Genomic DNA, 16,103 nt, shown 5'->3' with positions numbered 1-16,103 from the left:
TGACTGTCCTTGGAGGTCAGCTTCCTAAAAGTCATCTTTTAAATTGCTTCTAGCAGCAATAGCGAACTTTCAGTTCTTACTATCTGCAAAAAAATGGGATGTTTTCTCAACAGATTGGCTTTTGATTTGTTTGGGTGTGTGTTAATATTTGTGTGTGTGTTTCATTTTGGGGTTTTTGTGTGTGTGGTTTGCTGATTTCTTTTTGTTTGTTTGTTTTTGTGTTTTTCTTTCTTCATCATCTCTTTATTTGATCATTCAACTTGATCTAAAACAATAAACTGTCTGACAGTAAGTGGATCAGGACATAGCATGTATGGTGTGTGTTTTTGGGGGGTGGTTGTGTTTGGTTTTGTTTGTTTGTTCTAGGGCAGTTTGTGAGGAATTTTTTTCCTTCTGTCAGCTGGTTCCTTTCACCCCTACTCTCACTGTGTCTGCAATAAGAAATAGTAAAGAAAACCAGTGGTCTTAGTTCTGTTAGATGATATTTTGTGTAAATGGTTTCAGAAGGACAGCTATTAAAAATTGAAGTAATGATACTTCTCCAATGCTGTAAAACAGCATTTTAAAAAATCTAAATTATTCCAACTCTGTGTAGACTCTTAAAGGCTTTGTAGAGGGTGGGAAATTCAAAAAATCCCCCTGTAATAAGACCAAAACATTAACAATAGTAATGCAAAGAAAGATTCAAATTCCTCCTTCCTGCCGCCCTCCTCCGGTTTTAAATCGTGATAAACATCTAGTTTGAGTCAGTGTGGTCTTTGTTTGGGGCTACTTTGACTAAAACTTTTGGCCCTAATTTGCTGGCAGTTAGCTTAATTGTATTTTTGTTTAAACAGTAGTAGTGTTGGGGGGAACCACCATTCCAGCGTGGTCTTTCAGCTGTTTTCACTGCTTTCCCTTGCTATTTAGTATTGTCCTGAGGAGAAAGGTATGGCTTGGCTGTCTGATCAGGGATTTGGCTTGGAATGGTAACATATTTTAATCTGAATATCTTTACCTACTGCATACTATCATAGGCCCCGGCACTGTTCACTAGGGTGGTTGTTTTGCTTGCTTTGTTTTCCCCTTTACCTAGTAGCTGTTTCATGTGTGTCTGATGCCGTTCGTGCCCCTCTGTTCTGCTTCTAGTCAAGAGCTCTTGCTGGTTCTTCTGTGGAGAGGAGATGACCTGAGGACTCAAGAGCAGACACAGTGCTGTTACCTCCTCTGCTGATTTTCAGAGAAATTGTGGTCATCCCACAGCTTTTCCCAACTAGTGGAAAAGCAATACCAAGTACTTACCTGTCTTTTGAAAGTCTTTGAGGCTTATGGAGAAATAAAGAAGTGGGTAGTTTCATGTTCTTGTGGTGTGTAACCAAACAACTCTTTGCAGGTTTCTTTCATCACCGTTTCCATACATACTATTTGGGGACCTGCTTTGCTGCCGGTACAACAGTTTCCCCCATGCCTGAATTGTTTCACAAATCTTTGATACTTGCCTTTCTTTTTAGTGGTATGAGAAGATATCCTGGAAGGCAGCATATGTGTTGATGTACTGAAGCTGACATTTGCGTTATTAAGCTTGTGTATTGGCTGCGTAGGAGGCAGGAGTTCATACATGCCAAATACAACAGCAACCTAATCTCAAATTTTTTTTTTTTTTTTTTTTTTTTAAGTTATTAGATCCTTTCCTTCTCTTCAGTAAGTATTGAACCATGCCCCCGGACCCATCTTATATTGATCTACTTTAGTAAGCACCTTGCACATGCAGGCGTGTGAACAGAAAGTATGTATTTGAGGTATTTATAGTTTGCATTGTGGTACCTCTGAGCTTTGTTACCTGATGAATCCCTTCTTTGACTGCACACACACTTCTCATACACTCTGTACTAGCTGTGATGGTCAAACAGCTTTTCCTTGCCAAGACAAATACACAGCATTTCTAGCTCAGATCTCCTAGCCAGTAGCGTGATGCATGGCACTAATTTTTAACTGTGTTCAGGTTTATTTGGTTGGGGGGGGGGGGGGGGGGGAGGCAGGGAGGGAGGGAGGCAGGGAGAGGAGGGAGGCAGGGAGAGGAGGATCAGGCATGGAGGGCAAGTTTGATGGCCTACATTAAATAAAAGGAAAGAGAGCTGTAAAAAGCTCCCAGTGTAATGCAAGCCTTACAGAAGGAAGAACTATTTATAGGATACTGCAATATTTGCCTCAAGGAACTTTAGAGCAGAGAGGGCAGCATTACAGAAAGCCGGGTGAGAGCACACTTGTGCGCTCACAGCTGGGAAGGTCAAAGCTGGGGCTTGCCTTACAGTGAGATTCCACCCTGCCTTGGCCTGACGGGAGAAGAGACTGACGGCTCCTTTTGAAGGCCAAATCCTAGTGGTGAGAAACTTTGGTTTGTGGAGAATGGTGGGGTGTTTTTCTTTCTTTCTTTCTTTGGTTATTTATTTGTGATGTTTTGATTTGCATTACTTTTTGGAAAAACATGACTCTATCTTGATTAATGACTGGTCAAACAAGGTCACAGCAGCAACTTTAGGGGACCCTGAAAGTAAGGTTTTATGCTTTACATGTTTACACTGCTATTTAAGGATCTTTTTGGTTATTGCTGCTGTTATTCTAGCTTTTGTTCTCTAGTGGCGACTCTTTTAGTCTAAATGATGTTGCCATGCCACTGGCAGTTTGCCATGTGGTGTTCTGGTTTTAGATGTATTCATCTGCTTAATACTTGTTGATTATGCGGCTTCATAAAAAATTATTCTAGAAACCGTCAAATCTCTAACTCCAAAACATTCTTTAATGCTTTTATAGGCAGAAAAGCCCCTCATTCGGGAGGCATATACTGAGAAGATCCTTCATAGCATGTAACATAACTACTGTGTATTGGTACTTCTCTGAAAAGATTGCATCTGGCCAGGCCAAGGAGTTCCTAATCACATTATGAAGAAAAGAAAAAAGAGGAGGAAAAAAAATGTTGCCATGGAATATAGTTTAAATGTAATAAAAGGCTTGAGTAAAAGGGTCTGTGATGTTGTGGTAGCAGACAGCTACAAAAGCGGTTAAGAAAGTGAGGCAGTGTTTCCTCCAAGGTAGTCTGGGGAAGTTGTTTGATTAAAAAGTTCTTAAATGATTTTAAAACTTTGGATAAGGATATAGTTTAGAGTTGTCCAAGATACGTGTCTCTTTAATTTGCTGTAAAAATAGTGGAACTCTTCTAACATGTGACATACCATAGTTGTTTTTATGTAAAGTGTTTGAAGGTAAATAAACTGCTTATCACACTCTGTCGTTCGTCTATGGCACTTTGACTGTTTATTTCCCTCTAGTTAGGACTTTAACTGAGCAATCAGCATTCTACATATTTAAAAGCTAGCTCCTCAGTGGAAAATAAAACCCCATGGTTTATAAGAGGTCATGTAATACAGGGCAAGATTAAAACAACTTGATAAATTATTTGGGATAAATTCAGTCTCTTTCTAAAAGTTAAATAGTGATTATATATGTGGGTGTGTGTAGAAGCCAGACCTATTGCAAATGGTTTCTTATGGTCTGACAGAGTGTGTTTAAATGGCTATAGGCATCTTGACTGGCTTTTGAGCCCACCCACTCAGTGAAGAAACTGTTTTCAAGTTTTAAAAAATGCAAACTTTTGTAGATGCAAAATGAAATAAGCAAGTTGAATGCTTGAAGCAAGTCTTAAGGTGCTTTGATCAATTCAGTAATTATTTTCCAAAACACAGATTGAAGGCTGTATTCTGATTTACCGAGAGTAGGCCAGCATGTTAATCTGTTTAGCAGATCAGACAGACATATAAACTGGCTTTGATTTGCTTCAGTGTCTACATGGGACATTTTGCATCTGGAGGAAGTTTTTTCATGTAAATAAAAAGTTTGAGGGTTTTTTTTTTAAAGAATTTAGTAAAACTTAGAAGACTTAATAAAATAAAGGTGTTTAGTGGATTTACAAAGTGATGTACAAATCAGGGAAGAATGTTTCTAGTAGGACTCTTGCAAGTACATTAAAGGGAGGAATTTGCACACCATGAAACCCTCTGAAGTGTTTAACCATCAGTTAGTAGTTAGTAAATGAGAATAAGTAAACTAGTAAATGAAAATACAGGATCAGAGCTCTGTAGCTCCAGGCAGATGCTGAGAGTGGGAATATCTCTCAATCCCTTGGTACTCTGAGGTTCTGTCTAAATTAGCAAATATTTTGGTCAGTACGGTTAGATGAGTAGATCAAAGTTGTTAGCACTGAAGCTTCTTAAATCTTCATTACTGATTTGGGTGGGTTGCTGTAGATTAGATTTAGATTGGCACCTTGGGCTGAATGTCTCAATTAGCTGTGCAGTTTGAAGCTTTCTGAAAGAGAAAGATGTCATAGGTAATTGCCAGGCGACCTTGCAGTGATGTAGCCCACAGGGTTATTTGAAGTCTCATGTCCATGTTTGGCAGCAGGTTGCATTTGAAGTGCATCGTGCAGCAGAGTTTTCAGGTTCTCTTACTCAAAAGGGAATTGATTGTTCATGTGCACCAAAGTTGTTCTGAAGGTGGCTCACAGTGAATGGCTTTGCTTTAAGACTGTATTGCTGCTATGAACCAAATAGTTAAATTAAGTATGAGATTATGCATAGCAACAGGATGACCTGGAAGAAAGGGGAAGACTTCCATTGGAAGCACTAGAAAGATGTTTTTTCCCTCTATTAGGGAGGTTTTCATTTAAATTCACAGATGTTTGCAGTGGTTAAGCTGCCATTTTTGACTAATTTATGAAAGTATTATTTGAAGCACAAAATCTGAACTAGAAAGATAACTAAAAATTGTTCAAAGCTTAAAAATCACCACAGGGTGCAGCCTGCAGCTCTTGGGTAGCAGGTTATTTATAGGAGTTCCAGACATTTTGTGACTATGGTAAATTGCTGTTGCTGCAGTCAGGGATGGTGATGAAAATAATGTTACAAGATTACAAATGTACTGGTTAGCATTACTGAGCTTTGGGTAGGCACATAAGTGAATAGATCCATGTGTCTTACTGTTTTTGAGGGAGGAAGAAGGGTTAACTCATTTGTGTGTCTTTAGATTCACAGTTGTGTTTAATCCTGAATGCAGAAAAACTTCGATGGCTGTGAAACAGCAAGTGGCTTATTTGCATTTTTATGAAATGTGTGGTGTATGAAGCTCAACCCTCTCCTCCCAAAACACACTGCAAACAAACAACAAACTTTTTTTTAAAGGCCAGAACCCAGAAATGGCTGATGTGGAGATTTTTTTTTTTCCTTTATCTCAAAACCCTAAAATATTGGCTGTTGTCTGATGTAAATGTGTTTGTTAGGCCTAGATACTTACAGCTGGATGACTTTTTTTTAAGTGGAGTACAATACTGGCTAACCATAACTCAATTTTGACCTGGCTTTTGTGATCTGGGCTGCCAGAGGTACACTGCCATCAGTACCCAAGGTACTACTTGATTGAGTCCTAGTTGCACTGCAGCCATAGTCCAAACTATTGTGTAGATGTACTGTTAGATTACAGTGGTGTTTGGTGACATCCTGCTTTAACCCCAGCTGGCAACTATGCACCATGCAGCCACTCGCTCACTACCTCCGGTGGGATGGGGGTGAGACTCCAAAGTGAAAAAACTCATGAGCTGAGATATAGATAATTTAATAAGTAAAGTAAAAGCTGCGCACAAGCAAAGCAAAACAAGGGATTCTTACATCACTTCCCATGGGCAGGCAGGTGTTCAGCCATCTCCAGGAAAGCCGGGCCCCATCACACATAACCATTGCTTGGGAAGACAAACACCATCACTCCAAACGTCCCCCATTCCTTCTTTCCCCAGCTGTATATGCTGAGCATGATGTCATATGGTCTGGAATATCCCTTTGGTCAATTGTTCTGTCTGTGTCCCCTCCCAACTTCTTGTACATGCCCAGCCTACTCGCTGGTGGGAGGGTGTGAGGAGCTGAGAAGTCCTTCTCTGTTTAGAAACAACCAAAACGTCAGTGTGTTATCAACATTATTTTCATGCTAAATCCAGAACTGAGCACTACAGGAAGAAAATTAACTCTATCCCAGCTGAAACAAGGGCAGGTGTATCTAGAATTTAAGCTCTTTATCTAGTAATCACACAAACACTGTATTATAAGCATTTGTTGAGTTAAACCAATATCTGGCTCTTGTGCAGAGGAAGCGTGCGTGAGCAAGTGTTTGTGCTTGTGTCATGGCTCTTACAAAGGGCAAGTTTTGAATGAGTGCCTTTCAACAAGCAGCTTGCAAATAAGAGATTTTTTTTTTTCAAAAAAAAAATATGACCTGCTTAAAAACATTTAGGTGATAAACTTAAGAGAATTGTGCTCTTTTTGTGAACAGTTTTACACTGAAGAATTAAGTTCAAATGTTCCAAATTAAATATTTCTTTAGACCTGGATCTGTTGATTGGCCCCAAACTGTCATTGTATTTAGACTGGTAGAAATGGTGCAGTACAGCCACTGAGGCAAAAGCTGAATGATGTTGTATTAGGTAGAAAAGAATTACTTAAATCTTGTGTGCAGGGTGGTGTTGACATTATAGGGTAGAAAGAATGACATGTGCAGTATTTTCATCAAGAAAAGTCATCTGATTATAAAATTTTGTACTTGTTTGAGAAGGAATAAATAGGAAACACTGTAATAACAATGTGTATGGTGTTCTCCTTTTGAATACTGTATATGCAGGTGAGACTGACTAAAGAATAATATTAATGTTTCATTTTTCATGGTTAGAGTAGCTACAGTGTATATTTCTCTTCATGGCTGTTTTGGCAATCTGGCAAATACTGCTCAGCTGTAATTTGTTTTTCTTTTCTGCAATGGTAAGATGGAAGTTTAAAGGCAAAGTGTGCACCCCTGGATTAGGTGGTAACATTTGCCTTGCAAGAGAGGCCATGCAAATAGCACCTCTATGGGTTTGATAGAGGCTGAACAACATTTTCCCACTGTGTATATGGAAACTGAGGATATTAAATAAGTCTGAAAGAGAGTAGACATACACATTTATGCCTGCTTTCTTTGCTTTGTGATACAAGGTTTTAAGATCAAGGCAAATTCTTTTCCTTAATCCAGAACTTGACTTTCTGATTTCACATGGGTTTCTGCAGTAGACCAGGCAGACTGACTTGTGGGGTTTTTTGAGGGGTGGATTTTGTTGCTTGTTTGTTTTTCAAGCTCTATTTGTTTATAGATTCCATAACTGCTAACGGTGACACAGCTTGTGTGAAGGAAGATCATGGATGACTTTTTGAATGCGTGTGTTCTCTATACTTCCTCGTTCTTACCAGTAACAAGGCAGCAGCTGTTGGAGTGTGGTTTACTGCTGGGGGGAGAACTGGTTCCATGGTTTCTCACTGGGGTGAATGAATGTTAAGCTGGGCAAAAGTATTTTTGGTAAGAAGTGTATGGGAAATCAAGTGATAAATGAGTAAAGATGATCAGGGATGTCAGTTTTTAGAATCATTTTAGTTGGAAGAGACCCTCAAAATCGAGTCCAACTATAACCTAACCCTAGCACTAAACCATGTCCCTAAGAACCTTGTCCAAATACATTTTGAAAACCTCCAGGGATGATGACTCCACCACTTCCTTGGGCAGCCAGTTCCAACGCCTGACAACCCTTTCATTTCTGTGAAGAAGTGTTTCCTAATATCCAATCTGAACCTTCCCTGGAGCAACTTGAGGCCATCTCCTCTTGTCCTATCACTTTCTACTCAGGAGACCAACTCCCTCCATGTTGCAACCTCCTTTCAGGTAGTCGTAGAGAGCGATAAGGTCTCCCCTCAGCCTCCTTTTCTCCAGGTTAAACATCCCCAGTTCTCTCAGCTGCTCCTCCATGTTGAATGTCAATGTGTCCAGAAAAGATAAAAGATCTCAGATTCCCAAAACTTACTGGAAGACTTTTCCATGCTGGTCACACTGCAGTTATCAGTATTGCCTGGTTTGGGAGCGGTGGTGTGTTGCTGGCTGCCTGCAGTCACTAAGGCAGGACATGGGGAGGAGGGCAAGGAGAGCTGAAGAGTGCTATTAGTACTTTCAGGTACTTATTCCCAGGCATGCCCTTGATCATAACAGACTTATCTAACAGTTTCTCAAAACAAATGTGATTCACACGTATGTAGTATTAACTAGAGCAAAATGAAGCCCCTTTAATCAGTCAGGCTCTTTATTTCCAGTATGTTTTCTTGCTTATGCCTTAAGCTGTTTCTGTCTTCAATGCAGAGGGGAAACAAAGATTTGCATTTGGATTCCAACTTCATTTGATGACCAATTTCTAATATCAGTAGTCTCCCTCTTGTTATTCCTAAAAAGCCACTTGAAAGGGGACCATTTACAAAATAAGCAGTATAAGTGACCACATTGTTCTTTTTCTGTGTGTACTGTGATAGTGCAGGAATAATGGTCAGTCTGCAGGGGAACTGTAAGTTCTGTTAAAGCACTTGAGTGAAACTTTGGCTTTCTGCACCCACACAGTAGAGTACCATTTGTATGAGAGTATGGTATCATAAATTTATTATTTGATTTAATCTTTTCCTGTAGCTATTATGAATAATACAAAATACAGGTTTTGAGCCTCTCAGTAGGAGAGCTATTTCCAGGGTAAGTGATACCATGCAGAAATACAAAAGTGTGGAATTCAGGAAGACTTAATGAAACATCAGTTTGTGTACTGAGGAGGTTTTTTCCCGCAGAGTTATTAACATTGCCCGTCCATTTTCCAGTAGTGGTCTTCTGACTTCAGTGTAAACAAGTCCTTGTTGAGACCCTCTGAAAGAGGAGAGGACTTTCCTTTTTTTGTTCTTATGCCTGTGGTGAAAGGGGAAAAACAGTTTGAGGTTTCTCTGAAGTTTACTCCCAGAACATCTAGGATGCATAATCTGTATCTTGACAGAGGCTTGAGTCTTGCAATGAGATTCTAGAAATAGTGTCATGCTTTGGTGAAGCAATAATGTTATTTACTAGAAATGCCAGAACTCGGAGTATAACTTTTAACAGCAAAATAAGATTATCTGGACATATTCCTAGAGATTAGAGAGAATCTTTTTCATAGGATTCTCTAGAAAACTTTTGTTTCTGTTTCTCAATGAACATAGCATGTTCTGTTGCTGTACTTGCATATTGAGTTGTATCCACACCTGCTTGCACACTGGTGTGTTTGTATCCTCTGACTGCCTTTACGGTTTTCCCGTGCAGCCGGGGTGTTCTTGTGTGGCCTGTTCCTCAGCTGTTGCTTATGCCTTGTAACCAGTACACATATAAAGTCTTTTTTTCCTGCCTTTTAGGTCCTTCCCTAGTCTCATTTTCTGCAGTCCCATGATTGTATTTTCATTTCCTAACAGTAATGAGCATTTACGTCTTCTCTTACACTGATAATCACGAAAAGCGGTACCCTACCACCAATTACTGCAGTGCCTTTAGCTCCTTATCCAAGTGGTTCAGTGAAGCTTTTGGCTGGGCAATGTTCTTCTTCATTCCTTCTCTGGCTGATTTAATCTTGCTGAGGGCATTGGTGTCTGTCTTTAAAGGACTTTTTCCCTGTTTTCTGCTTCCCAGTGCTTCAGCCCCAGTAAGGAGACACCCCCTTAACCCAGTGCATCTTGATTTCTGTTTCCTGAGCAAAGCTGCCAGCTGGCAGTCTGGCAGACAAGGGCTGGGCTGTGCAGGGTGGTCCAGTGGAGAGGATAAGCCTAGCAGTGTTACAGTATAAGCTCCTAATCTTTTCTGTGTTGTTTGGCATCAGTCAATTTCAAATGATGATGTTATTAAAGTATCAATAAATGAGCCAATGAGGTGCAGTCTGTGTGCACGGTGTTGCTCATGCAGCAAACTGGGTTACAAAGAGCTTTCCCTTGACCGAGGTGAGTGAAAGATAGTTGGTGAATGAGCCAAGGTGGACGGACCGTGCTTACCCCAAGTTGCGTTAGGCAAAAATCTGGATGTTTAATCAGTCATTAACAAATAACACTGTACAAGGAATAGCACTTTCCTACTTGACATACTTGTGCAAAGTGCAGAGGTAGACAGCTGCTCTGTGAAGACTGTTTTTTAGTATTTGCGGAATTTGTCAGGTTAAACTAATGTTTAAAGAAAAGAAAATTATCTATTCTGATTTATGCTGTTTGGAATGGCTTGAATTGAGCATTTCTTTCTTTTGTGTTTTGCAGACTTCTTGAAGCCAACTCCAGCAAAGAGAAAGAGTTCTGTTTCTGCCAACCAGACCCAGTCTCCAGTGCTGGTCCCCCTGATGGCAGTTTGTACAGCCCTGTGAAACCTGCCAAGCTGGACGCCACAGCTTTGCACGACTGCACTTTGGCCGCCACTGTGCCTCCTTCCGAGCTGTCGAATCATGCAGTCCTAGCCTGTCCCACAGGCATTCATGAAGAGCACTATGTAAGTGAAGCAGTGGAAGATGATGTGCCAGACTACAGAGAGTACAGAGATGCCTGCACCATTACTGGTAAGCAGTCAAATCTTTTATCTCGGAAAGAATATGGAAATGTATAGTTAAGGTTGTGTTCTTAAGCTGTTGCTGAGATACCTGATTCATGGACAATGCTGCTACTGTTCTGCACATCTTTTTCCTGTTTAAGAAGTGATTTCACAAGTATCTGGATTTTCAATGAAAGCACTTTGTAAGGTTTAAGGCGCTTGCAAACAGGCTTTACTGAACTAGAATACTATACTTAAGTGCTTGAAGTTGGTTTGGAAATAAATCAACTGCAAGTCAGGAACAAGAGGAAGGAAATACTGCAGCTTAAAATTATGGAATAGTTGTCCTGATATTCAACATAATTTAGACTCATATGTTGATATGAGAACCGCTTTTTGGGAGAAAGGAGTGGGGAAAAAAGAGTATGTTACATGTTTTGACTGTACATATTTTTGATTTTCAAAACCATTCCATTTTTGTTGCATTATTTCTGGAAATATTAATGTATGAGGAACAGCTGCTTCAACATCCTTGTATGAAAGATTAAATGCCTTTTTATCATAGAGTTCATACAAATAAATGGAATATGTGTTTAAGTGTGGTATTTTAAATAGAATTAGGTTTTTAGTCATGGAGTCAGCTGACCCAATTTCTTTGTGTTTGAATAATCTCAGTAATTCAGTTTAGTCGTGGATATGGCCATGAAATGACAGGCAGTTTCCATTGCAAATGCCTGATTTTTTTGGTGAGTTATGCGGCTTCTTTTAGCTTAAAGTGACCTCAGCAGTTCCAAGGTCTTTTGGGAATGTTTGAGGAGTCAGCTGAGTTTTTGGAGGGACAAATGAGAGGGCTGATGAAAAAAAAAATAAGGCTGGAGTACTTATAATAGACTGCAATGTACCTTTAACCTTAGTTACTTCCAGCCATTTCTAGAATTGTCTGTAGGTCAGAGAACTAGTTAATGGTGACCATCAGCAGATGTTTTCATAGTATGCCTTAACTTAGCTCAGCCCAACTGCTATGTAGTAGTTAAGGGTTGATATTTTGAAAAAAGAAAATGAAAAGAAGGTGAGAGATGCTCTGCATGTCTGTCTCTATTCCCTTGAGAAGAGAAAGCAGCAGGATTAACACTGAAGTCACTTTCAGAAATAAATGTTTTGTTAACAGAAACCAACTCCCCATCCCTCCTCCCTTGTATTCATGGGTTTAGAGCTCGTTTATAAACTGATCACTCTTGACTGCCCGCTAGGTATTTGCTTGGTAGGTAGACTAGAAACTCTACGCATTACATAGGTGCATTCCTGCTAGCGTGTTTCGAAGATTTTGTTTAGGTCTTACTGACAGGTTAGTACTCTTTACACTTTAAAACTATTTAGTGGGAAAGAAATTGCTCATATCAAGTCTGGATATGCTATAATTTTTCTTCCGATGCCAAGCCTCGACTCATCCAAGAGCAGACATGTTCAAATTCAGCAAACAGGGTAATCTATTTTCTTTTATTCTAAGATTAACACCTAGAGCCTAATGTAAAAGTCATCTGGAAAAATTTTCGTAAATATAGGCTTGAACATAGTTAAGAAAAGAACTGAGAAATTGAGTCACAGTGCTGTGTGGTGATACTTTCTGAAACATAATCAGCTAATCGTAATATAATTGCAGTCGACTCTGATACAATTTAAGCTTAAGAACCAATTATCTGATATGCATTTTTTGCTATTTAACTTTGAAGAAGGCCATTGGTGCTCAAAGAATTTTAAATTCTTGCTGCTGGCTTTTTTTTTTTTTTTTCTTCTTCTTCCCTATTCTGTTTGCTGGCAGTAGAGGAGCACTTTGGCATTCCCTGTCAGCAGCATGGTCCTTCCTGCTGGGAGCAGATGCAGTGCACCTGAGGGTGAATTGCACATCCTGATTGTGCTAAGCATGTTTGCTTGGATACAGGGTTGGCTTAAACATTTCCTGTCCCCAGACCATCCCAAAATTGTACTTGTGCAGTTTTCTGTGGGAGTGCAGCTGGAGGTATTTTAGGCAACTGGTCCGGGTACAATCCCTCCCCTGCTTTTGTGGCAGAGGGATACTTTTCAGATACTTTTCTACCCTGTGGCCTAAACACAGCTATGTTGGCATAACCAAAGCAATGAGTACTGCAGGGGTGGCTCTGGATGACAAAAAGAAAAGTGAGATGAAAAGCTTCCTTAAGCCAGTGCTACCTCTGAGTTGGGGACAGCACCCTGAAAAACTTCTTCTTCCCCACTGAATTTGACAGTAAAGCAATCCAAAATGCATAGTTGCTGCAACTGAAGTGCATGTGTAGGAAAAAACAAACCACAAAACCAAAAAAACCCCAAACAAAGAAAAACAACAAAAAACATCACACACAAAAACCAAACCACACACAAAAAAAACCCAACAACCAGACAAAAACATGTTACTGGTAGAGCACGTGTTTTCTTAATGCTAGTAGTGTTAAACCTGAAAATGGATTCAGTAGGTTTTTTTCAGTAGTAGGGTTTTTTTGATTGTTTTGGTTTGGGTTTTTTTTAAGCAAAATTTAAGAGAAAAATTCAATGTAGCCTGACTGACAGTTTCCACTGCTGTTCCTTGTGGAGCTCCTATGTGTAAATGGGCAGAAGGAAACTCGAGTCCTGAGGTTGGTGGACAGTGGGGCAGCACGGTGTGACATGGAAGTGGCACTCAGCAACTATGGGTGTGAGGCACCATCTTCTTGTCTCCCCTTTTTTTTCCTTTAACCTCTCGGTGCTGCCATTCTAGGGTGTAAAGATAAGAATACGGATGTAGCACCATCTAGTGTTCTTTTTGCTAGAAAGGGAATCAAAGTGCTTTTAAAGGTGTTTATGCCTTTCCTGTAATTGCAGTGCAGATGCAGATACTTCCAGTCTGGTGTTGATGGAAACAGCAACAGGGATTGGGGGCATGCTTCTCTAATATCTCCCAATTTTTGTAAAACAGGAAGGGATGTAATCTTTACATGATAAAGCAGAGTATCACTAAGTTGCTTAATAGCCCCAATTTTGTAAATTATAAAAGCCTGTTAGTCTGTTTGCCTTTTTTCCTTGTTCATCAGCTGCTGTCAGACAAATCCTGTCCTTCTGGAAATGAAGAGTACAGTGGGGATGGAAATCTGAAATACCACTGGGGTATAGATTTACTTCTGTGACAGATGTCTGGCCGCCAGAGTGTTTTCGTGGGGTTGCTTTTGTTTGGTTTGTTTTTTTTTTCTTTGTCCATCTTCAAATATACATAACAGTAAGTTAATGTTCAGTCTGCTTTTGTATTTCTGAAGACTCGCTATTGCAATGATTTTGGCATGATACACTTTAATTCAAGAGCTAACTGCTTAATATGCCATGTAGGTTTCCTTCATCCTTCTCTGGAAAAGGAGAGAATGAATGGACTGTGATTTAAATTGCCTAGCCTCCTTCATTAGTTTGCATGATTAATTTGTTCATTATACTCATTACTCCTTCTGAATGCATGTAGGAATGTGTTTTCTGGCTGTCATGTTCTGGCCAATTTTCTAAGGGTTCTTTGGAAATTCATTGTGGTGATAACCTGTTCAGTGTCTTATTTTGTTTGTAGTTAACATGGGTTGATTTTTTTTTTTTTTTTTTTAATGAAGTTACATCACTGTATGAGTCAAACCATGAAATCCCTGTTTTTCTCAGCTGGGACATATCTCTGAGAAGAGTTGGTATAGTTTTACCTTGCAGGTAGTGTAACTTCTACCTTGTTGCACTGGCTGCATCCAGATAAACCAATTTTTTCTTGCTCTCAAGCCTCACACAATCTCTGAGCAACAAAGACATTTGGGTGCAGAAGGTTTACCTCGGATTTTTGTCCTGCCTTTATTGTTATTGAGGCTTTAATTACGTTCTTGTGAAACAGAGCTTCTGTTCTCTTCCATCAAATGTTACCACTCTTTATGGTAATATCAGGCAACTTTGACTGCCTGATCCTAGAGATAACCAATGTAATTCTCAGCCTTTTTCCTGTAGTCACTTAATTTTAAAGGGCATGCATAGGGCCTGCAGAGGGCCTTTCATTCGTGTTCTGCCATGGCCCTCACCCAAAAATGCATGTCTTTGTTTGAAATGCTGAATTTCTATTCTTTTTGTTCCAAGTCTGAGAAAGCATGACTGCCTCAAGGTAACTCCTTAAGGAAGTGGTAAGTTCTTACTAGAATGCTTTACTCATGTTACGCAGGAGATGGGAAAATACCAAATCTGTGGCTGTCTTGTTTTAGGTGCGTGAGATACCACCAGACCATGGGAGCTTAGTATTCTGAGAATATTGAACAGGGTGCTCTGGTTGTGCTTGGTCCCTGTTACAGGATGGGTGGTTGTCCTCTAGGCATTGAATGGCTACTAAAATGTTGATAAAGTAATAATAGTTTTGAATTTCTTCCCTCTATTTGAACCTCTTGAGTTCTGTTGTGGTTACCTTTCCCTTTTAGTTCTTGTTCTCTACACAACATAAACTTGCTTCAGCACTTCCTTCTTTTCAATTCCTGATTGGGGGTGGTACTTTAATGTTTTTCTCAGTTTTCTTCTTATGAGAGAAGAGGTGTAAGATGTTGCTTGATGGAGCTGGAGCTCAAATAAAGAACATAAGAAATGTTCTACTGGGTGGGACCAGCTGGCTCAAGACTGTGTTTCTGACTCCAGCAACAGCAGATCCTGGTTTTGGAGAGCATGTGCACAGCCACTTGCAGTAGTTTATTCTCAGCATAAGTACCACCATCACGCAGAACTGTTTTACTAGGGAACTGTCAAGTTCTTTTATTGTCTACTTAGTGTTGGACCCTCTCCGTGACTTTGTATACAACCTTTTTGAATCTACTGATTGTGTTACCATGCAAGTTCATGTTTTTTACTGGCTATGTGCAGCAGTACTTACACCAGTCTCCCACTGGTTTCTACCAGTAGTTGTTTTTCTAGTTATGCAGGATTTTCTGAATATTGGTTCTTCATTCCCCTTATGATTTCGTCATTATGATTTTGAAAAGCCTCCATTTTCACACTCCAGGCTTGTCTCCCAACTTTGTTAGTTTCTCCTTTAAAACTTCGAGAACATGTGCTCTTACCTCAGCCTGTTTACTGCTATTTACTTTGCTCTTACTGTCATCAATCTCATCCCATAAGCTTGATCTGATTAAGGTCTTTTCCCGCTTGTCTTTCCTGCAGCTTTCTACAAGCACCTATTGCTAAATTCTGAGTACTCATTCTTTCTCTAAAACATGCCAGAAGTGCTGGTCCTGTGAACATGAGATAGCTCCCTCAGCATGACTGGAACTATTCCATGAGTCTGACTTCATTTCTGTCTAGCGTACTCTTGACAAAATTGTCTTATTCTCTATGCCTGCTGCATTATTGCCTCTATGAATTTTCTGGCTGGCGTTTGGTGGATTCTCAGACAACTTCACACAGCTGCTCCCCCCTACCCCCTTGGTTTTTTTCTCCTTCCTCTGCTTATCATCGGTTGTTTTCCACCTCTTGCTTTTTACCAGTAACTTAGTGTTTTTCCTTATTCCTCTCCTGTGACAGGTGATTATGCTACCTCTTAGTCTGTATCCCGAGCATACTTTTTTCTTTAGAGGATTATCTTCTTGTGTTTCGGTGGAAGTTTTTTGTTTGTTTTTGCCCAA

General features: G+C 39.9%; 1 protein-coding gene across 8 annotated transcripts in view; it reads left to right on the top strand.

Moving 5' to 3' along the window:
* The window catches only part of TRAK1 (trafficking kinesin protein 1), a 135,146-nt gene that overhangs the window by 37,977 nt on the left and 81,066 nt on the right, over nucleotides 1-16,103 (top strand). For all 8 annotated transcript variants that reach the window (XR_014183222.1, XM_082044390.1, XM_082044389.1 and 5 more), the window contains exon 2: nucleotides 10,176-10,468. Coding sequence is in view for 6 of the 8 variants with exons in the window: in XM_082044389.1 (XP_081900515.1) it covers nucleotides 10,176-10,468 (293 nt within the window). In the remaining 2 variants the exon portion in view is untranslated. The remainder of the gene's footprint in view (nucleotides 1-10,175; nucleotides 10,469-16,103) is intronic.

Source organism: Streptopelia decaocto (genome assembly GCF_964273445.1).
Source record: "Streptopelia decaocto genome assembly, chromosome: 2".
NCBI classification, from domain to species: Eukaryota; Metazoa; Chordata; class Aves; order Columbiformes; family Columbidae; genus Streptopelia; species Streptopelia decaocto.
Note: the sequence above shows the minus strand (reverse complement) of the source record. Positions and strands in the feature narration are given on the sequence as shown.